At 40.7% G+C, this 23,581-nt stretch overlaps 1 protein-coding gene across 2 annotated transcripts; it reads left to right on the top strand.

Moving 5' to 3' along the window:
* The first annotated feature begins 4,418 nt into the window (after positions 1-4,418).
* Positions 4,419-19,851, top strand: CLNS1A (chloride nucleotide-sensitive channel 1A). Of its 2 annotated transcripts, none has more exons than XM_060771230.2 (7): positions 4,419-4,623; positions 10,736-10,872; positions 11,116-11,232; positions 13,888-13,998; positions 16,175-16,348; positions 17,529-17,603; positions 19,312-19,851. In XM_060771230.2, exons 1-6 carry the CDS (start codon positions 4,505-4,507, stop codon positions 17,594-17,596), a joined length of 726 nt encoding a protein of 241 aa, XP_060627213.2. In that variant the 5' UTR covers positions 4,419-4,504; the 3' UTR covers positions 17,597-17,603; positions 19,312-19,851. The 2 variants fall into 2 exon arrangements, with proteins under 2 accessions (XP_060627213.2, XP_060627212.2); XM_060771229.2 differs by having other exon boundaries at positions 17,529-17,613.
* Positions 19,852-23,581: the final 3,730 nt, after the last annotated feature.

Below are 23,581 nucleotides of genomic sequence, written 5' to 3'. Positions count from 1 at the left end.
AGTGTTTGGGATTTTGAAAGTTTTTTTTTACCTGTACCATACTTACATAATTATATAAAATTAGCTTATATTTCCTGGACATGTACACCATAGGTAGTGTGTGTGTGTGTATGTGTGTGTGTGTGTGTGTGTGTGTGTGTGTGTGTATATATATATATATATATATATATGCTGGGTTGTTGTAGGTTTTTTCGGGCTATATGGCCATGGTCTAGAGGCATTCTCTCCTGACATTTCGCCTGCATCTATGGCAAGCATCCTCAGAGGTAGTAAGGATGCTTGTCATAGATGCAGGCAAAACGTCAGGAGAGAATGCCTCTAGACCATGGCCATATAGCCTGAAAAAACCTACAACAACCCAATGATTCCGGCCATGAAAGCCTTCGACTATATATATATATGCAGTTTTTGGGATGTTGTTAGGACCGCTGCCTGCCTTCTCCAGCTCTGCGGGGGCCTACCTCACAGTGACAACTCTTTTTGTGCAGGTCCTTTTTGTGGTTCACTCTTTGCTTCCTCAGTTTCCCTCATACACCTTCTCCCTTTCCCTTATTCTTCCTTTCCTTTCTTATTTCTTCCTTTCCTTCTTCCCTTGTTTTTCTTCACACATCTGTTTCCCTTTCCTTCATTTCCTTTCCTTTCTCTTTTTCTTCCTTCCCTTTTTCCATTTATTGTTCCCTTCTCTTGTCTTTCCTTCCTTTTCTTCTTCCCTTGTTTTCATTCACACATCTGCCCCTCTTCTTTTTCATTCTTCCCTCCCTTCTTCCATTCTTCCCTTCCTTTCTTGTTTATTCCTTTCTTTCTTCCCTTGTTATATTATTTATTTTGAACATTTCTACTCTGCCCTTCTCAACCCCTGGGGGGACTCAGGGCGGCTTACAATTGGCAACAATTCAATGCCACAACATAAAATACAGAATAACAAATATAACAATTATACATGAACATTAATAAAGATTAAAACAGTATACTTAGATTCTGATTAGCTATTGCCCGTCTGGTGGCCGTTTAGCTAGCCATCTACTAATGATTACTCCACTTATCCAAATCCTCTTCCATGCCATAGTCAACATTATCAATTGTCCTTTAATCTGATTGCCCAAAGGCCTGGTCCCACAGCCACGTTTTAACCTTTTTTCTAAAGGTGAGGAGGGATGACCTAATTTCCCCGGGGAGCAAATTCCACAGGTGGAGGGCCACCACTGAGAAGGCCCTGTCCCTCGTCCCCACCAAGCGTGTTTGAGACAAAGGCAGGGTCGAGAGCAGGGCCTCCCCAGACGATCTTAAGTTCAGAGGTGGCACGTAGAAGGAGATACGTTCGGACACCTATCCCCTTTCTTTTCCTTTCTTCCCTCCCTTTCTCTTCCCTTGTCTTTCCTTTATTTCTTTCCTTCTTCCCTTGTTTTCCTTCACACATCTGTCTCCCTTTCTTTACCTTACCTTTCGCTTCTTTTTCTTCCTTCCTTTTCATCCTTTTTCCTTTCCTTTCCAATTTCTTTCATTCTTCCCTTGTTTTCTTTCACACATGTGTCCCTTTTTCCTCCTTCTCCTTTTCCTTTTCTCTATTTCTTTCTTCCCTCCCTTCATCCCTTCCGGTCTTCAATCCTTTCCTTTCCCTCTTTTTTTCCTTCACATACCTGTCCCCCTTTTTTCTCATTTCTTCCTTCCCCTTCTTTTCCTTTTCTTTTTTCTTCGCTCCTTTCTTTCATCCCTTCTTTTCTCCTCCCTTTTGTCTTTTTTTTCTTCCTTCCCTTTATACCCCTTTCCCTTTTCATTCTTTCTTTCCTCCCTTCATCTTATACGTGTCACCTTTCTTTCCTAGTGACATCACAGAGGGCCACTTCACCTAGCAACAACCAATCCACTTTGTTCCTTGTCTTTCCCGCTGCTCTGAAAGGGCCTTTTTCCCCCCCAAACCCCTCAATTATTTTAAGTTGGATAATGAAGGTGTCACATTTGGTCCAGATCCATCAAGCCATGGAGGAGGCTTTGTGGTACAAACCAACATAAATATATACAAACTCTGACTTTTATAGATTTAAATAATACTTTTCTGCATGAAACACAGTTTGTCTACATTGAACCATCAGACAGCAAAAGGCGCTACTATCACAGTCAACCATGTGGACAATTTTGAATTTCAGAGTATTTAATAGTTCCGGATAAAGGTTACTCAACCTTTATCTCCTTAGGTGCCTTAATGCTTAGTCCACATTCAGGTCTGAAGTAGTTCCCTCTCTTTTCTCATTTTCTTCTATTTTTTGCTCTGTAATTGTACTTCTAAAAAAGAAATCAAAGACTTGAGCAAAGAGCAATGTAAGGATACTCAATGTGGATAATCAATTGTAAAGGTGCCGTGTACTTGCAAGAACTAACAAGCACTATTATCATCCGTTTCGGATCAAGTTTGAGCAGTTCCAAGGTATTGTGACCTTTCATTGATGGTTTGTGGGTTATATAAATTATTATTATTATTATTATTATTATTATTATTATAGTTCTTTCCTGCACTGCCTCTGAGGATGCTTGCCATAGATGCAGGCGAAACGTCAGGAGAAATGCCTCTAGAACATGGCTCTATAGCCCAAAAAAACCCACAAGAACCTAATGTGTTTACTATTCTTATGCTGGACAAAATAATACTATATTATTATATTTTATAATTACAATTTTATATATTATTATTAGAATCAAAGGGTTGGAAGAGACCATCCAGTTCCCTACTGTATACAGAGAAAAGAACAAAAATGTTTACTATTATGTTGGACAAAATAATACTATACTATTATCTTTATATTTAATAATGTATTATATTTTGTAATTTATTTGATATTATAATAATTATTAATTCTATTATTATTATCATCATTATCATTATTATTATTACAGTTCCTTCCTGCAGGGAAAAGAAACAATATAAAAACTACAAAACATTAATACAGTTCGCTACTGTATACAGAGAAAAGAACAAAAATGTTTATTATGTTGGACAAAATAATACTATTTAAAATAATACTATTATTATAATATTTTATAATTACAATTTTATAATATATTATATTTTGTAATATATTATACTTTGTAATTTATTTTATATTATTATATTTATTATTATTATTATTATTACAGTTCCCTCCTGCAGAGAAAAGAACAAAAATGTTTACTATTATGTTGGACAAAATAATACTATACTATTATCTTTATGTTTTATACTTATAATTTTATAATGTATTATATTTTGTAATACATTATATTTTATAATTTATTTAATATAACTTTATTATTATTATTATTATTATTATTACTACAGTTCCCTACTGCTGAGAAAAGAACAAAAATGTTTACTATTATGTTGGACAAAATAATACTGTACTATTATTATTATTATATTTTATAATTACAATTTTATAATGTATTATATTTTGTAATTTATTTGATATTAATATATTTGATATTATTATTATTATTATTACAGTTCCTTCCTGCAGGAAAAAGAAACAAAAATGATTACTATTCTTTTGCTGGATAAATTATTATTATTATTATTATTATTTACTATATATATATATATATATATATATATATATATATATATATAATGTAAATAATAATAATAGTAATAATAATAGTTTATCTAGTATAAGAGTAGTAAACATAATAATTATATATATATATTCTCACTTTCTCTATATATATAAATTACTATTACTATTATTATTTACAATATATATACATAATGTAAATAATAGTAATAATAGTAATAATAATTTATCTAGTATAAGAATAGTAAACATAATAATTATTATATATATATATATTCTCTTTCTATATATAAATTATTATTACTATTATTATTTACTATATATATATATAATGTAAATAATAATAATTTATCTACTGTAAGAATAGTAAACATAGTAATTATTATAATATATATATATTCTCTCTCTCTCTACTATGATTATTTATTTTATATCATTATTATTATTATTATTATTATTATTATTATTATTATTAAGAGACAAGCCTTATTGAGAAAGGCCTTAGCTCAGGCCTAGGCCAACTTGGGCCCTCTGTGTGTTTTGGACTTCAACTCCCACAATTCCTAACAGCCTAATAGGCTGTTAGGAATTGTGGGAGTTGAAGTCCAAAACACACAGAGGGCCCAAGTTGGCCTAGGCCCGTCTCGTTTTAGACTAACATCCAACATGGCCGCCTTTCATTCCCCGCTTTAGATACTCCCGAACTCCGACTCCCAGAATCCCACTGCCTTAGTCGTTATGGCAAGGGCTTCTGGGAGACGAAGTCCGGAACTCTCAGTGGATTATGACGTCACGGCGTTGTGGCGAAGGAGAGAAAGGGAGAGACGCAGAAAGGTCTTTGTCGCGTGAGGCGGAAGCGGAAAGAGGTGACAGCGCGCTGCTTCCGGTTCCTCGCGTTTCCGTTTTGTGCCGGAGCGGAGGGGACGCGGCCTAGCTGTTTCCTCCCCTCCTTTCAGGCAGCCATGAGTTTCCTGAAACGCCTCCCGGAGCCGAGCGAAGGCGTCCGGCTGAGGCAGGCCGAGACCGAAGCCGTGCTGGGAGGGCGACGCCTGGGCAGCGGGACCCTCTTCGTGGCCGAGAGGTGAGTCGCCGAGTTTGGGTAGGCCTCACCTCGAATCATAGAATCCTAGAGTTGGAAGAGACCTCATGGGCCATCCAGTCCAACCCCATTCTGCCAAGAAGCAGGAATATTGCATTCAAATCACCCCTGACAGATGGCCATCCAGCCTCTGCTTAAAAGCTTCCAAAGAAGGAGCCTCCACCACACTCCGGGGCAGAGAGTTCCACTGCTGAACGGCTCTCACAGTCAGGAAGTTCTTCCTCATGTTCAGATGGAATCTCCTCTCTTGCAGTTTGAAGTCATTGTTCTGCATCCTAGTCGCTCTCTTGTAGAATCATAGAATCCTAGAGTTGGAAGAGACCTCATGGGCCATCCAGTCCAACCCCATTCTGCCAAGAAGCAGGAATATTGCATTCAAAGCACCCCTGACAGATGGCCATCCAGGAGAGAAGCATTCCCTCCTGACGTTTCGCCCACATCTATGGCAAGCATCCTCGGAGGTTGTGAGATGCGTTGGAAACTAGACAACTGAGGTTTATATATCATGTTTAACAAGTTAAACATGAGCCAACAATGTGATGTAGCGGCAAAAAAAGCCAATGGGATTTTGGCCTGCATCAATAGGAGCATAGTGTCTAGATCTAGGGGAGTAATGCTACCCCTCTATTCTGCTTTGGTTAGACCACACCTGGAATACTGTGTCCAATTCTGGGCACCACAACTCAAGAGAGATATTGACAAGCTGGAATGTGTCCAGAGGAGGGCGACTAAAATGATCAATGGTCTGGAGAACAAGCCCTATGAGGAGCGGCTTAAGGAGCTGGGCATGTTTAGCCTGAAGAAGAGAAGGCTGAGAGGAGATATGATAGCCATGTATAAATATGTGAGAGGAAGCCACAGGGAGGAGGGAGCAAGCTTGTTTTCTGCTTCCTTGGAGACTAGGACACAATGGAGCTATGGCTTCAAACTACAAGAAAGGAGATTCCATCTGAACATTAGGAAGAACTTAATAGAATCATAGAATCTTCCTGACTGTGAGAGCCCCAGAGACCTTCTTTGGAGGCTTTTAAGCAGAGGCTGAATGGTCATCTGTCGGGGGTGCTTTGAATGCAATTTTCTATCCAGTCCAACCCCATTCTGCTAAGAAGCAGGAAAATGGCATTCAAAGCACTCCCAACAGATGACCATTCAGCATCTGCTTAAAAGCCTCCAAAAAAGGAGCCTCCACCACACTCCAGGGGAGAGAGTTTCATGGCTGAACTGCTCACACAGTTAGGAAGTTCTTCCTCATGTTCAGGTGGAATCTCCTTTCCTGTAGTTTGAAGCCATTGGGTTGTTGTAGGTTTTTTGGGACTATATGGCCATGTTCTAGAAGCATTCTCTCCTGACGTTTTGCCTGCATCTATGGCAAGCATTCTGAAAGACCTCACAACCTCTGAGGATGCGTGCCATAGATGCAGGTGAAACGTCAGGAGAGAATGCCTCTATACCTAATGATTCCAGCCATTAAAACCTTCTACAATACTTTGAAGCCATTGTTCCATCGCATCCTAGTCTTCAGGGCAGCAGAAAACAAGCTTGCTTCCTCCTCCCAATGACTTCCCTCACATCTTGATACATGGCCCTCAAGTGATTGTAGTCCAGAAACAGTATTTTTTCCTTGGCTTTGTTGACAAAAGGACTTCCCATTCAGATATTATGTAAAACAAAATATCAGTACTCAAAATACCCAGTGGCGATGGATAGGTGAAGGAGCCGGGCTGTTCAAGAGAATCAAGTCCTTCTGGCATTCTTATCAGTATGCAGAGATGCTAGAACATCACTGCATGTATGTCAGCAGAATTTAGCTCTGTAATTTCAGTAACTGGAATGCAGGTATACCTCAGTTCACAAATCCTTTGAGAAAGTAGCTTCTTTTACAAAGCTTTTTTTATACCTGCCAAGCCCCACAGTCCCCCTTTCTCTCTGTCTGACTATTTTTTTTTAGTAGTAACTGCATTGGCAGGATGGTGAAGGAGTGCCGGAGTAACAAGAATTTATTTTTTATTTATTTATTTCCTGTCCTTGTATACCGCCGTTTCTCAGCCTAACTGGCGACTCAACACGGTTTACAACAAAATATACAGTGCACAGTATACAATTAAAACCATAAAAACATAATACACAATATTACACGTAAATCACAATCCAATACATCTCCTAACTAAAATCCTGGTCCAATTTCATCATCCATATTACCAATCCGTAATCAACACATTCATTGCACCGAATTAACCAAATGCCTGCTTGAATTTGGTGTTACGTTGCAGAAGCATATTTTGTAATAAACAATAAATAAAATCTATATAAATAAAAATGTAATGTTCGTTTAACATAACTCAAAAACCACTGGATGAATTGACACTAAATTTGGACACAAGACACCTATCAGGCCAACGAGTGACCATCACTCATAAAAACACTGACAAACACAGCAGAAGAGACTTAAAAGGTCAAAAAAGCAAAAAACGCTACAGCACATGCGCAAAAACTACTCTCCTGGCAAACAAAACACACAATAGCATAACTACACTCTCTTCCGGACTACAGCTCCCAGCATCCCCTAGACAAGGCCCTTTAGGAGAGGAGGATGATCCAAATGCACCGCTTCTATGCTGCAAGCTTTCTTCTCCTTGGAAATCTTTGAGCGCATCCCAAAACCTGCATATCTCCAGTTTCCTATTCCTGGACTGCAATTTCCAGCAATCCTCCAGTTAGATAGATTAGATAGAGATAGGTAGATAGATGGATGGATCAGGACTACTGGGAGTTGCAGTCCAAGAATAGGTAGAGAAGGAAGAAAGGGGAGAAAGAGGACTGGAAGGAAGGAAGGAGAGAAGGAAAGGAAAAAAGGAAAGTAGGAGGGAAGGAAGGAGAGCAAGGAAGAAGAGAAAAAGGGATGGAGGGTTGGCCACAGCAAAGCTTGGTGGGTACAGCTAGTTTATACATAAAAATGTAATGTTTGTTTGTTTGTGGAATTAACATAACTCAAAAACCACTGGATGAATTCACACCACATTTAGACACAATACACCTATGAGGCCAATGACCACCACTCATAAAAATACTGAAAAACACAGTGGAAAGACTTAAAATAAAAATTACATTACATTGAGAAAGAAGCCCCAAAGTGTCCAGAATCATGCTTTCCCATAGCATATCTGACACTCTCCAAATACACCACCTCTCTCCTTCCCATGGAGCAGAGCATGGCGGGTGGATCAGACTCCTCGGTCTGCCACGATTTGAGCATTATTAGGCTGAGTCTTTTATAGGAAAATTCTGTTGATGTAGTCCCAAAGTTGTAAATTAATGATAGACGTCTTCCATCCTGGATCCATCCCAGTTTCCTGGCCAGATGTTGATCTTCTTGATTGGTGTTGATCTTCTGTTGACTTCCTTCTTAACATAAGGAATGTTGCAAACATTTCCTTTATCCCTGTCCAGTTCTTATCAGGGTTTCTCATTAGCAAGTCCAGCAAGCAGGTAGTTAGTCATTGCAGGCCTTAATATTATACTGGTGATTCCAAAATTATTAGCTCCATCCATACATCCTTTCATTCTTCCATTCATTCCCACACATCATTTTAAATTCACATTTATCAAATTTGCACATTGAATTTCTTATTACACGCATGCACAAAACCGCATTATTACACATATACACATACATTCACACACAAAACGCATATACACAGAGAGGGCAACAACAACACGTGGCAGGGGACAGCTAGTAATTAATAAAGCTTAAGCAGGGAAATAGTAGAAAAATCTACTAGTTCAACTGTAACTATATGTGCCTCCTTACATCAGCTACTTTTGGATTCTTTTACTGAACAAACATGAACATCAAAACAGAGAGGCACAACCTCATCCAGCATGCTAAAAAAGCGGAGATCTATAATTTGGGCCACCAGACTGGAAATTATTAGACAAGTGGAGGCTGGTAAAGGAAAAAAAGTAACCCCTGACTGCATTTTGCAAGAAGCTTTGAAGTGGTCTTTAAAAGATTTAAAAACTCCAATTGATGTTGTTTACTCTTGCAGTGCTTGCCTAAGCAAAAAGCCTACTGCTCTTGGGGCACGTTTGAGCTGCTTCTGTTATTTGCTGTTCATTCTGTATTATTTTTGCCTCTGGTACCTCAGTTTCTGTCAAAAAGGTAACGTCCTTGAATACCTCTACTTTATTAACTTTTTTAAACATTTTTTTAAAAATTTGGGACGAACAAGTAGATTAATTACCACATACCGAAATCACTTTTTCTCATGAGGAAATTTAGAATATAACTTAGGTAACTTTTAAGTTTCTAGTATGACTATTTTTACTTAGACAAAGCAAAGTTCCAGTGAAGAACTCATGTTTCAGATTGTGATTTATGACTGATTAACAAACCTTGGTGTTAGGAGCACATGTGGGTTATAGATGGCATGGCAGCACATCATAATATGCCTTCTTATGGTGTGTAAACATGGCTGGTAATTAGTTCAATCAATTTGTTTATTTTCTATTCTCCCTATGATTTTAGATTGATTATCCTATGTTAGGGTATGTTTGTAAAAAATGGAATCTACTTTTTTTTTAAAAAATAGCAAATGCTTTGGCATTATATAAATGCAGAAACATTATTCACTGGATGATTTGGTTGTCTTGGATGAGAATACTATTTTTCACAAAGCCCAGGCAAATTCACCCTCATTTTCAGGTAAAACATGCTCTTGGCAGCCTTCTCTAATCTGTTCTCTTTCTACGGTTTGGACTACAGTGACTGGTCTTAACCTTCAAAGCCCTGAATGGTTCCTGCCCAGATTACTTGTCTGAACGTATCTCCCGTTACGAACCAGCTCTCAATCCCAGCACCATCACAAACGTGACTGGTGGGGATGAGAAACAGGGCCTTCCTGCAGTTTGGGCCACAGTGGTCCACGCTCTTGTTACATCCCAAATAGACTACTGCAACACACTCTATGTGGGGTTGCCTTTGAAGACTGCCCGGAAGCTCCAATTTGTCCAATGGTCAGCAGCCAGGTTAGTCACCGGAGTGGCATACAGAGAGCATACAAACCCTCTGTTACGCCAGCTCCACTGGCTGCCGATCTGCTACCGAGCACAATTCAAAGTACTGGTCTTGACTTTTAAAGCCCCGAATGGTTCCTGCCCAGATTACTTGTCCGAACGTATCTCCTGTTACGAACCAGCTGGAGAGGCCCTGTTCTCAATCCCAGCACCATCGCAAACACGACTGGTGGGGATGAGAAACAGGGCCTTCTCAGTGGTGGCCCCTCACCTGTGGAACTCTCTCTCCAGTGACATCAGATTGGCTACCTGTCCTTTAGAAAAAAACTCAAAACCTGGTTATGGGACCAAGCATTTGAACAGTAGCAGCAGCGATTGGGAATAAGACTCAATGTGATATGTATGACAATGGACTGTCCCAGGCACTGTTTTTAAACCAGCGTGATTTTAATCAAATGTTTCTTGATATTTTAATATTTTAAATACGTTTTATAATTGTGGTTGGTACTCAAATGAGTGCTTGTTGTGAAGCCGGCCTGAGCGCCCCCCCACCCGGGTGTGTGTGAGAAGGACGGGATAAAAATGTATGAAATAAATAAATACAGGATAATTCTATGGTAAAATCTGGGGGAAAATACTATAGAGCAGGCATGGGCAAATTTCAGCCATCCAGGTGTTTCGGACTTCAACTCTGGCTGCTAGAAATTGGGAGTTGAAATCTAAAGCAACTGGAGGGCTGAAGTTTGCCCATGCCTGTTCTTTTTATTTATTTATTTATTTATTTGCTTTACTTGTATACCACTCTTCTCAGCCCTTAGGTGACTCAGAGCGGTTAACAGCAACAGTTTCAGTATACAGAATACAAGATTATTGGGTATTTAAAAGCAATCACATAACAAGTTAATTAAACAGTAAACATCAATACAACAATATATCAATACATCAATATATACAACTTTTGATGCTTCTTTACTACCAACATGACCCTAGGCAAATAGGGAAAGGATTGAGTTTGGTTGCAAGGTGTTTGCATGAACCTGAAACTTCTGTTGTCACTGAATTTTGGTCTTTTTCCCTCCAGCCGTCTGTCATGGATAGATGCATCAGGCCTCGGATTCTCGTTGGACTACCCCACCATCAGTTTACATGCCATCTCCAGGGATCTGAGTGCCTACCCATGGGAGCACTTATACGTCATGGTAAACGGCAAGTTCGAAGGTATGGAATCTTCTTTGCAGTCTCAAAAGTGAGGTGAACTTGAGTGAACTTCCTTGAGGGCCATGGAGGAGTCTGGAATCGGGGAAACACGAGGTCCCAGCTTCATCATGCGCTGCAGTGAATGGTAGTCCTGGGGTGTCATTGTGGCCTAACGTGCGAGATTGGTGTGAGGATATAATGAATGCAGCCCTATGTGACTCATGAGATAATTTGATTTAATAGTAAACTTTTTTGATTCCTTAGCTGACGACTCAAAAGACGGTCCCATGGAAGAAAAGGAGGAGGAGGAGGAAGAAGATAGTGACAATGAGTTCGAGCCCATTTCCGAGTTCAGATTTGTACCAACCGACAAATCGGCCTGTAAGTAGAAAAAAGACAGATGGCAAGCTTGACTCTTTAAAGAACTGGGATTACATATGTTTAAGCTGAAAACTACGAAGCTTGCAAACTTTGTGTTTTGTTTGTTTGTATGTTTGTTAAAAAATGCAATACAACTGATTGGTTTGCTCCTGACACGATAAATAAATAGCTGAAAATTAACCTTGTATGAAATTAGTAGGGATGGAGACAGACCCTGATGTTTTAGTGAAGCTGGGATTTCCGGGGACAGCGTTCTAGGACTGCTTTCATGAACATGAAAGCGCTCCCTATGAGGAGCGGCTTAAAGAGCTGGGCATGTTTAGCCTGAAGAAAAGAAGGCTAAGAGGAGTCATGATAGACATGTATAAATATATGAGGGGAAACCACAGGGAGGAGGGAGCAAGCTTGTTTTCTGCTGCCCTGGAGACTAGGTCGCGGAACAGTGACTTCAAACTACAAGAAAGGAGAATCCATCTGAACATGAGGAAGAACTTCCTGACTGTGGAGCTGTTCAGCAGTGGAACTCTCTACCCTGGCGTGTGGTGGAGGCTCCTTTGGAGGCTTTTAAGCAGAGGCTGGAAGGCCATCTGTCAGGGGTGCTTTGAATGCGATTTTCCTGTTTCTCGGCAGAGGGTTGGACTGGATGGCCCATGAGGTTGCTTCCAACTCTACGATTCTATGAATTCCTCTGTCAACCCTTCTGTCTTCCCTATTCATTCTAAACTTAGCTGTAACCTGCAAATGTGATCCTGTCTCTGGGTGATGCTGTATCTCTGCGTATTGGGAGCTTAGCTGAGGGACCAGAAATAAAGAGGGGTTGCGCCATCAGAGTTAAGTCCGAGTCCTGCACTTCATCCACGTTTCATAACATCTTACTTTTACTTACTTACTCAGGGGGTCCCTTGTAGCCCGAGGATGATGGCCCTCCAAGTGTAGTGTCTTGGTGGTGGATACGTAGATGGCCATAATATCATAGAATTGGAAGAGAGTACAAGGGCCATTCAGTCCAATCATACAGGAATACGTAATGAAAGCACTCCTGATTTGTCTCCTTATCATCTTGGTATTATTAGAATCATAGAATCATAGAGTTGGAAGAGACCTCATGGGCCATCCAGTCCAACCCCCTGCCAAGAAGCAGGAATATTGCATTCAAATCACCCCTGACAGAAGGCCATCCAGCCCCTGTTTTAAAGGCTCCAAAGTGTAGTGTCTTGGTAGTGGATATGTAGATGGCCGTAACATCATAGACTTGGCCACGGTGGTCCACGCTCTTGTTACATCCCAAATAGTCTACTGCAACACACTCTACATGGGGCTGCCTTTGAAGACTGCCCGGAAGTTTCAATTAGTTCAACTGTCAGCAGCCAGGTTGCTCAGTAGGGTGCATACAGGTAGCATACAACTCCTCTGTTACGCCAGCTCCACTGGTTGCCGATCAGCTTCCGAACACAATTCACACTGCTGGTTTTAACCTTTAAAGCCCTAAACGGTTCTGGTTCAGACTACCTGTCTCAACGTATGTCCTGCTATGAACCATCACGATGTTTAAGATCTTCAAGAGAGGCCCAGCTCTCGATTGCACCACCGTCACAAATGCAGTTGGTGGGGATGAGAGACAGGGCCTTCTTGGCTGTAGCCCCCTGTCCCCAGGGACATCAGGTTGGCCACCTCCCTCCTGTCTTCTAGAAGAAAATTGAATACTTGGGTTTGGGACCATGCATTCGATTAGTGGACAATTGGAAAAAAGACTTGGATACGGCGACATTGATTTAACCCCTGACTTGGATTTGGTTTTAATTGGCATGACTAATTTATTGTTTAATGAACTGTTTTTAATGTCTTAATGTATTTGTTTTTTATCTATATGATGATAGCATCGTACGGTGCTTATGTGAGGCCACCTGAGTCCCCTCAGGGTTTGAAAAAAATAAACAAACCTATATAAATAAAAATGTAATGTTTGTTTGTGGGGTTAACATAACTCAAAAACCACTGGACGAATTGACACCAAATTTGGACACAATACACCTATCAGGCCAACGAGTGACCCTCACTCATAAAACACTGAAAAACACAGCAGAAGAGACTTAAAAAGGCAAAATTTAAAATATACATTACAACGCATGTGCAAAACCACATATATACACAAACACACATATATACATATATACACACACAAAACACATATACACAGACTGGGCCACAGCAACGCGTGGCAAAGCACAGCTAGTAAATAATAGAATTGCAAGAGAGTACAAGGGCCATTCAGTCCAATCGTAGAGGTATACATAACGAAAGCACTCCTGATTTGTCTCCTTAGCATCTTGCTATTATTGCCTTGAGTCTTTTTAGAAGTCTGGTATTTCTGAAGGGAGTCGTGTAGAAAACTGCTACTGGAAACATCAGTCTGGACTCTATAAAAAAATAATGCAGTTTTGACACCACTGTAACTGTTATGGTTCGATGATACAAAATGATGGGAGTTTAGTGAGGCACCAGCACACTCTGTCAGGGAAGGATAAAGGCCTGGCAAAACTACAGCTCTAGTAAGATCAGTGGTCAGACTCTGGTAAATACCCATCATCTGGCCATTCTCTTGGTTGTTTTAATTATGAGCCAGTGAACTCACCGTGGGCTTTGTGTTTTCCTCAGTGGAGGCTATGTTCTCTGCCATGTGCGAATGTCAAGCCCTGCACCCCGACCCAGACGATGAAGATTCTGACAACGATTACGAAGGCGAGGAGTATGATGTGGAGGCCCATGGTTAGTGGTTCCTTTTTGTACATTTCCTGAATTGCCAGCAGTTTATCCTGAACTCTCAATAGCTGGGGGCTTTGTGTTGTGTCTGAAGGTGAAGAATGGATGTAAACAATTCTTTATTTCGACTAGCAATAATTTTTTCAACTTGGGTTCTACTTGAGTAGTTATAGCTCAGGCATGGGCGAACTTGGGCCCTCGGGGTGCTTTGGACTTCAACTCCCACAATCCCTAACAGCCGTTAAGAATTGCATTCAGTTCTATTCTTGGAAACAGAATGCTAGGCAAGGTGGGTCCTTGGCCAAACTGAATAAGCCAACTCTTAAGCTAGGCCTTCGTAGCACAGATATTCTTTACCAAGTGGCTCAGTCTAAAGTTAAGTCTTACACCAACAAATTGGCTTGATCCGTGATTACTTTTTTAAACATTTTTGGTTGAATTGATACTTGCCTTTTGTCTCATTACTATAATTCACACTAAACACATTTTCTTCATTTTGAAGAAAGCACGAGCAGTATAGGTACAGGTTTCTTTTGCCTTTCACTTTCAATGACTTACCTTTTTGATGGATCCAAATTATTTCCATGAACTGCCTGTTCTGTCTGTATGCCTATTTCTTTCCTCTTGTTGATTCTGCATGCTGGGTTTCTTTATTATCTCAGTCCACTTAATGCTAGACATGTGCATTCGGGGAAAATTTTGTCCCGTTACATGTCCCGGCTTTCGTTCAGAGCCCCAATCCGTTTTTTGTAAGTATCCCAAAATTTATTTATTTATTTATTTATTTATTTACTGTATTTGTATACCACCCCTTTTAGCCTTCTGGCAACTCGAGGCGGTTTACAAGGCAAAATTCAATGCCACCAAAAACACAATTACAATATAAAAACATCAATAAAATCATAACAGCTGTAATAAAACATAATTCAATAAATACTCATTGAAACAATGTCCAATCCCATCATGTAATTTTTCTGTTCTTATATCCGTTACTCAGTATTCGCAAATGCCTGCTCAAATAGCCATGTCTTGAGTTTTTTCCAAAATGCTAGAAGCGAAGAAGCCAATCTGATATCCCTAAGGAGGATATTCCATAGCCGAGGGGCCACCACTGAGAAGACCCTGTCTCTCGTCCCCGCCAACCGTGCTTGGGATGATGGCGGGACCGAGAGCAGGGCCTCTCCAGACGATCTTAAAGGAAAGACTATCTTAAAGGAAAATTGGAAAGGTTGTTTTCGGTTCTTTTGTTTCAGGGCCCGAAAATCGGAACATTATGGAAGGGGGGCTTCCCACCCTCTGGCTCCCATTCCTGACATGCATTCTTCTTACCTGGCACCTGTTGTTTCTACTATAGAGTAATAGGTGCTTGGCTGTAAGCACCGGCAGGGGCATGTGCTTTCCGGGTCTACCTACGCACCCGCCACACACGCACTCTCCTTGGAAAAATAATACGTGTGTGACGGGGCGTGCTGGCAGGCCCAGAATGCCCGCATGCCTGCCAGTGCCTGCAGCCGAGCGCCTCTTACTCTAGAGTAAGAGATGCTCAGCTGAAGGCACACTCCAAGTCTGTCTTCTTGCCCCACCACAACCTCCAATAGTGCATGTGTGGCGGGGTGTGCAGGCAGGCCCGGCGTATGCCTTCAGCCAAGCTCCGGACCTGCCTGCCTGCACACCCCACCACACATGCGCTCTCTTTCCAAGGCAAGAAGGCAAGCTCAGATGCATGCAAAAGCAGGCTATAGGCAGGTTTTCGTCTCGGGCACATTTTGGGGGGGGGGGTCTTGCTTTGTGCTTCCGAATAAACTGGAAGACACAAAAGAATGAATTTCACACACATGTCCACTTGATGCACCTTTTTTCCTCTCTCAATTGACTTGGCACCATCCTGTGTTCACTCTGCATTTACAGTCTGAAAAATAGTTCTGCTTTTCCATCGTTTTCAGTTTATGTCAATATCCTGGCCCTTAATGCATGAGGAAGGCAAGTAGTGCGGTGCAACATCAGTATGCCTGAACCATGTTGATCTCCTTTCGGCCTTCACCAAAGTAGATATTGATGTAATATTTGGGAATAATGACATCACACCAAAGCAGAGTTTAGAGTAGTAATGTGTGAGTAAATCATATTTCAAAGGTAACTTTTTCAAGCCCAGACTAAAAACTCTTTGTGGTTCTTTTTGCAGAAATAGGCCAGGGCGACATCCCCTCGTTCTACACGTATGAGGAAGGCTTGTCGCGTTTAACCTCTGAGGGCCAGGCCACCTTGGAGAGACTGGAAGGCATGCTGGCACAGTCCATAAGCACGCAGTACCACATGGCTGGGGTTCGGACAGAAGACTCAGCGAGAGACTTTGAAGGTAAGGGTTCCTTTTGTTCTGTCTTTCAGTTTAAATGTCACACATTCTCTCCCTGAATCTAGCTGAATTTCACCATAGAGCCATACTGGATAGTTTAGACCAGGGGTCCACAAACTTTTTAAACAGAGGGCCAGGTCACAGTCCCTCAAACTGTTGGAGGACCAGATTATACTTTGAAAAAACCATGAATGAATTCCTAGGCACACTATACATATCTTATTTGTAGTGCACAAAACACTTAAAAACAATACAATAATTAAAATGAATAACAATTTTAAGAAATATAATTTAACTGATTTACGAGGCCATAAAAATCTCCAGGAAGTATTCAAAGAATGAGGAAGTACTTCATCAATGTCACAAACGGATGGTGAAGCGACAGCTCACCTGGTAGCCAGAAGCTGGAATGTTAAATAGCCTCTGTGTGTCTGTCTATATATGTTGTGTGTCTATGACATTGAATGTTTGCCATGTATATGTACATTGTAATTCGCCCTGAGTCCCCTGCGGTGTGAGAAGGGTGGAATATAAATACTGTAAATAAATAATAAATAAACCTAATAATAAATAATATTTAATAAATAAATAGATAATAAATAATATTTATTTATTTAATAAATAATATTTCAATGGGAAATGTGAGCCTACTTTTGGCTGATGAGATAGGATTGTTGTTGTTGTTGTTGTTGTTGTTGTTGTGTGCTTTCAAGTCATTTCAGACTTAGGTTGACCCTGAGCGAGGGCCAGGTAAATGACCTTGGAGGGCTGTATCCGGCCCCCGGGCCTTAGTTTGAGGACCCCTGGTTTAGACGTTCTTAGGGAGATGTTCTTTCAGGTTTAAAAAAGTTGTAGTTTTGGTTAATTTTTTCCACTTTTACGGGAGACCTGCACTCCTAACCCCAGCTGCCTTCCCCTGTATTCTGTTGGGAAAAATAATTTGACTTTGCCACCAAGCTTTATATTTGCAATCAGAAAGGGTAGTCTTTCATTTTCTACCACTTGGCTCCATCTATGACAGAGTGTTGTACATCACCACAAATAGGATAAAGAGGTGTAGGTGGCATCTTCTTTGGGACTGTTTATAAGTTCATCGTATGCACATCAGCAGAGGGCACCACTTGATTTGTAAATCATATAATGTCCCCAGATTTCTGCATCAATTGCTGCCTTTTATTTCCAGATGGAATGGAAGTGGACGCAGCCCCAGCGGTTGCCGGGCAATTTGAAGACGCAGATGTTGACCATTGAGGAAGATGTGAGCGGCTGTAAGACTTCCATTCTCAATTTTCTCTTCTCTGTCTGTCAGGCAGATTGATTTCTCTCAGTTGTCTAATTCATTAACCTTTTTAAAATGTCAATATCAATCCCTCCCCAACTCCACCAATATTCAAATTTGGGTGTATCGGGTATTTGTGCCAAATGTGGTCCGGTGAATGAAAACACATCCTGCATATCAGAGATTTACTTTACGATTCATAACAGTAGCAAAATTACAGTTATGAAGTAGCAACGAAAATAATTTTGTGGTTGGGGGTCATCACAACATGAAGAACTGTATTGAGGGGTCACTGCATTAGGAAGGTTGAGAACCACTGCTTTAAAATAAGGGATGCAATTTGACTACATAGTTTTATAGATTGGTTTTATATGCTCTCTGTCCTGAGATAGAGATGTGCAGGTGAGAAAATCTGGGACTGAAATGCCTCAAGCTGCAGATAGTGAGTTGTTCATAGCAACATATCTCCCTCTTGATCTCTGGCCATGTTTGTTTCTCTCTTCCATTTCACCCAGGCTATACCTCTTTTACTGATTTTTGACTTCTTGGCTGCTCCTTACCAAGCAATACAAAGCCTTGTTAGACCAAACAACACGTGGAGAAAGAAAAAAAAAACAGATTTGCATAGCTTAGCCTAATTCATAAGCTCTTGGAATTTGGGTTCTCCAGTGCCCACTAGAAGACATAGTTATCTCCGGAAACCATGACAACAGGTCTCCTGGTGTATTGCAGAAGCCTGGCTTTTCTTTCTATTCGTGTTGTGCATTTGTATGGAATTGCTTTCAGATTTGTTTCATGCGTATCGTGCCGGTTTTGTTTGCCGCTTGCAAAAATGGGATTTTTATCTCGTGTCCGAAAGAATGAACATTTTCGCCCCATTGATGGCAATGGGAGGGCTTCCTATGCTCACCTTACCCTCAGTTTTAGGACTAGAGGGGTGAAAATCGCCACATGTAGAAGGCATATCAACCCCTTTTAGCCCACCAACTTTAAAAATGTTTGGGTCTTCCCCTGATTTTTAGGGATTTTTTTTCTTTTTATAAATAAAATCCCCTTTAAAGCCTTCCCTTTTTCTCCCAGTTGGCCTGTCCATCTCTAACTTCAGCAGCAGTAGCAGGAGAGAGCTGCCGGCCAATGGGAAAGATGCTCCACACTCACACACTATAGACTAACATTTTTTTAACTCCATGTATTTTGACTTGCAATGTGTACTTTGCAGTTTCTCATCGCACAATTATTAAAATGTGTATTTCTTCCTATCCTAGCCCCAATATTTCACTTCTTATCTTAATAAAAATATAACAACAGGAAGCAAGCTTTTGCTGCTGCAGCATTGTCCCCTCATTTTGCAACAAACAACGTGCCCACAATGGTCACTTTAGGTGTGGGCGCCCCATTAAATAACCTGTCCATGTCAATCACTTCCTCCTCTGACGCATGCAGAAGAACTCCCCGGAAAGCCATGCGGCCCAAAAACGAAAGCAAGCAACGGTTACCATGCTGCTTTCTCTTTCGTGTTGTCTTTCATTTAATCTGAAAATTGTATTTTTGTTTTGTGCCTTCCAAATGGACGGTACAAAACAAATATCCGAATAAAATGAATGAAACAAATACTGCGCCCTTGACTACTTTCTTTAAAATAAGCAGGAGTTCCTGTAACTGAAACACAGTGTCTTCTGTCTTTTAGATTCTCGTCCTGACATTTCCAGACCGGGCCAAGCCTTTGGAGCTAGAAGACGTTGCAGCAGGAATTGTCTTTTCTGTGTAAATCGCGAGAGATGTAGGTCTGTCAAAGCTTTTATAGATACTGCTTGTAAAATGGATTTGATGCTGTGGAGTTGCTTTTTTTTTTACACAAACAGACATGTATAAATATATATCATACGTCAATCTGAATGAGGTAATCATGGCTTGTTATTGGAAAGCCATTGCAGGAGTGCTAGTGAGTAAGGAATGCACTTGTACTTAGAAGAGAGTTCTAATTGTCTAGAATTTCCCCCTATTTTTGTGCTCCTTTATCTACAGCAGACTATCTAGGACAAGAAAGCGATTGTAGGTTTTGCTAAAGGCAGATAGAAGTTCTGTTTTGGATCCATTGTGTGCTTGTTCCGCCAGAACTCTAGTGGGGTAGGGAAGACAGCGCTGCTGCCCCACAGAGAAAGATCTTCTTGTGTTTTTGTTACACATACAAACAAAATGGTTCAATAAATATAATTTTTGTATCCAACCCCCTTTCGTTTTGTTGATGGAGTTGGGGACTTTTTTTGTGGCTCCAGGGAACTTTGGTTTTCCTATTCAAGGTCTTACTTTCTAGTCATTTGGTTATTTGGGGATTAAGGCAAAGGGGGAGAGATGATTCAAGGGTTGCCTTGCTTTTTCTGTCTATCAGTTGTTCTTTGCAACTGATAAACTAAGAGGTAAATTCTGAAAGGCAGGGAAAGGGAAGTGTTTTCTTTTTCATTTGTAGCCCGTGTCACAGAAGAGCCGTAAAACAGAGAGAAAATGCAATTTAATGCTTGCAGTATTCTCCTTCCAATAACAGGTTATTGCTGTTATTTCCAGTTTATGTCAGCCCTATCATTGATGGAAATAATACTACTGCTAATTATTATTTAATAATAATAATAATGAGGAAATAAACTCAGGACCTCAAAATCAAACTGCAAAGGCTCTGACATAAACTAGTACAGGTGGTCCCAGTGGTCATCGGCACACTGGGTGCCATGCCAAAAGATCTCAGCCAGCATTTGGAAACAATAAACATTGCCAAAATCACAATCTGTCAACTACAAAAGGCCACCTGACTTGGATCTGAGCGCATCATTCAAAAATGCATCACACAGTCCTAGATGCTTAGGAAGTGTTCAGCTTGTGATTTTGTGATACAAAATCCAGCATATAGATCTTGTTTCCTGTGACATAATAATAATAATAATAATAATAATAATAATAATAATAATAAGTCCTAGACACCTGGGAAGTGTCCAACGTGTGATCCAGTACAACAGCCAGCAGAGTGTCTGCTGTGGACTCATCGTATTGTGTTTCAAATAATAATAATTTATTTATATTCCGCCCTATCTCCGCAAGGGGACTCAGGGCAGATCATTGTACACATACACGAGAAACATTCAGTGCCGTTTTGGATAGACAGGATGGAGACAAGCAGAAGAGAAAGGAGGTATGTTGTGTCAACATCCAACTTTTTGGCACCTTGAAGGTTATGCTTAAATCCAGCCACAGGAGGTACTGTTGCTCCATTGTCTATGACAAAGAGCCATCAGGACTTCTTCCTTTTAGTCGCAGTGCATTTTCTAATCTTGTTTTTGTTGTAACTACCTTCACTACTTTCAGCTCAAGCTGTTTTTGAAATGCTTAGGTTACAGTAAGCTGGGCTAACAGTCGGGAGCCTATGCTGACCCAGGGCTTAGAATTGGCCACCTTTCGTGACAAGTGACGAGAGGAGTGACACGGTTCCGTCCTGGACCGGGTTCTGTTCGACATCTTTATTAATGACTCAAGATGAGGGAAGGCATGTTCATCAAGTTTGCAAACAACAGGGAAGTCGTGCTGTCCCTCTATTCAGCCTTGGTCAGACCACACCGGGAATCACACTGTGTCCAATTCTGGGCACCGCAATTGAAGGGAGATATTGACAAGCTGGAATGTGTCCAGAGGAGGGCGACTCAAATGATTAAGGGTCTGGAGAACAAACCCTATGAGGAGCAGCTGAAAGAGCTGGGCATGTTTAGCCTGCAGAAGAGAAGGCAGAGAAGAGACATGATGAGGGCCATGAATCAAGATGTGAGGGGAAGTCATAGGGAAGAGGGAGCAAGCTTGTTTTCTGCTGCCCCAGAGACTAGGACGCAATGGAACAATGGCTACAAGAAAAGAGAACATTAGAAAGAACTTCCTGATTGTGAGAGGTGTTCAGCAATGGAACTCTCTCTGCCCCAGACTGTGGTGGCGGCTCCTTCTTTGAAGGCTTTTAAGCAGAGGCTTAATGGTCATCTGTCGGGGGTGCTTTGAATGTCATTTTCCTGCTTCTTGGCAGAATGGGGATGGACTGGATGGCCCACAAGGACTCTAGTATTCTATGATGCTATGCTGTTCCTTGGCAAAAGTTTGTTCGGATGGGATTTTACTCATTAGATAGTTTTTACAAATATTTTCACTCCATGGATGTTGAATCTGTATGTCGAATCTGTGGGTACAGAGGGCCGACTGCACTATTTACATGGCACAAAAACAAACAAGAACTAAAACTGCTACACAAAAGAAGCCTAATGACTGGTTTTGGAGTAACAAAGTCTACTTCTCTTGATGACCTCTTTTTCTGTTCATTTGCTGAAATGAGTTGCAAATAGAGCACCCTCATCCCCGTCCTGGGATAATCACAAATGATATCTGGACATTTTACAACCAATAATTACTTTCACAAAGGCAGCCAAGATTTTGCGCATCAGTAAAATCCTTTTTATGTGGTTTTTGCTCAAAATTCCAGAACACAATTGAAGTTAGCAAAGTTTTTTTTCTTTTGTTGGCTGGTGCCACATATCTTGTGCCAGTATTTAATTAACATCTATTCTAGAGCAAACATTTTCCTTTCAGCAGCTTTCAGAAGATGATCTATGCTGGCAGTTTGAGATCTGCTTCCCCTTTCTCAGTTCCCTTCCTCTCCCTACATCTTCTGGTCTGAATCAGTGAAAAGGTTTAGGAAGAGAGCCGCAATCTGGAAACATTCATGTCAGAAAAGATCGCATTTTTGATGTATTCTTAGTTCAGCAAAGCACTTCAAAAATAGTACAGCTGTATCTCGTTTGAATTGTCAGCTGTCATTGTTGGCAGTTGACATATTAAAAGCACCCACACCACTTCTGCTTAAAGTGTATGTTTAACTGTAGACAGCCCCCAAGTTCCAAACAAGATAGGTTCTGTAGGTTTGTTCTTAAGTTGAATTTGTATGCAAGTCAGAACAGGTACATTTTTAAAGTGTAACTCCAGCCATATATATATAAGGAAGAGCTAACAGCCCTTTGGAGTTTCCTTTGCTGTCTGTGCCTCTGTTCAGAAGATTTTGCCTCACTTTGTCCCTGTGATAATTGGATTTTGAAAAATGTGGCTTGTTGTGGAAACAAGGATTGGCGAGAAAGCTTCAGTGGAGACTCTTTCCCCCATGATAAGTCTTTCAGGACTGAGTATCCCTTCCGAGGGGTAGATTTCTCTTCCTTCTTGTTCTTTCACTCCCATTTGTAACTATGAATCACTTGTAAGTCGGATGTTTGTGACTTGGGGACTGCCTGTACTTGGTGGACAGAAGTTGTATTATTCCACAGGGCTTATTTTTAAGGTGAATAATACTGTGGAGTAAAGAACTGAACTTTGCTCTTAGCTGGCCTCTCTAATCCCAAGCAAAAGCCTTCTGCTGGTGTAAACCAAAGCCTTAGGAAGAGTGCCGGAGTTCAAGCAACAACAATTTGCTTTTTTTTGTGCTTTTCAGCTCTTCCTGTTAAAAACTGACATTATTAACAAAACCGCAATCTCAAACCTCACTGAAATGTCCAAAAAGAGGGAGGAAAGGCCAAGTATTGCTTATTTCTGGGCCCTATATTGTTTTCATTCCACCGACCTCATTTTTAGTCATACAAATGAGTCAGAGCCCACCATTATGGGCTCAAAACTGTGTGAAAAGGATTTTATTAAAACATACCACAATGTTCCCCATTCTCCGCTTCAGGTGCTTCCTTGCCTCAATGATGAAAACCTGTTAGAAGATGTTATTCACACTCCAATCTTACTCTGCTCAGTTGAAATGGGATTTCTGTGTAGATGCAGGCATGACTCTGAAGAAATAGAAATGCAAAAATGACTTGTGGCAGGTTATTTCCCAGAATGCCTGCGGTGGATTGTCTTGAAAGTAACTTGCTTAAATGGCACAGGAAGAAATGACGAAGGCA

Source organism: Anolis sagrei, chromosome 3 (assembly GCF_037176765.1).
Source record: "Anolis sagrei isolate rAnoSag1 chromosome 3, rAnoSag1.mat, whole genome shotgun sequence".
NCBI classification, from domain to species: domain Eukaryota; kingdom Metazoa; phylum Chordata; class Lepidosauria; order Squamata; family Dactyloidae; genus Anolis; species Anolis sagrei.
This window is presented reverse-complemented; position numbering and strand designations above follow the sequence as displayed.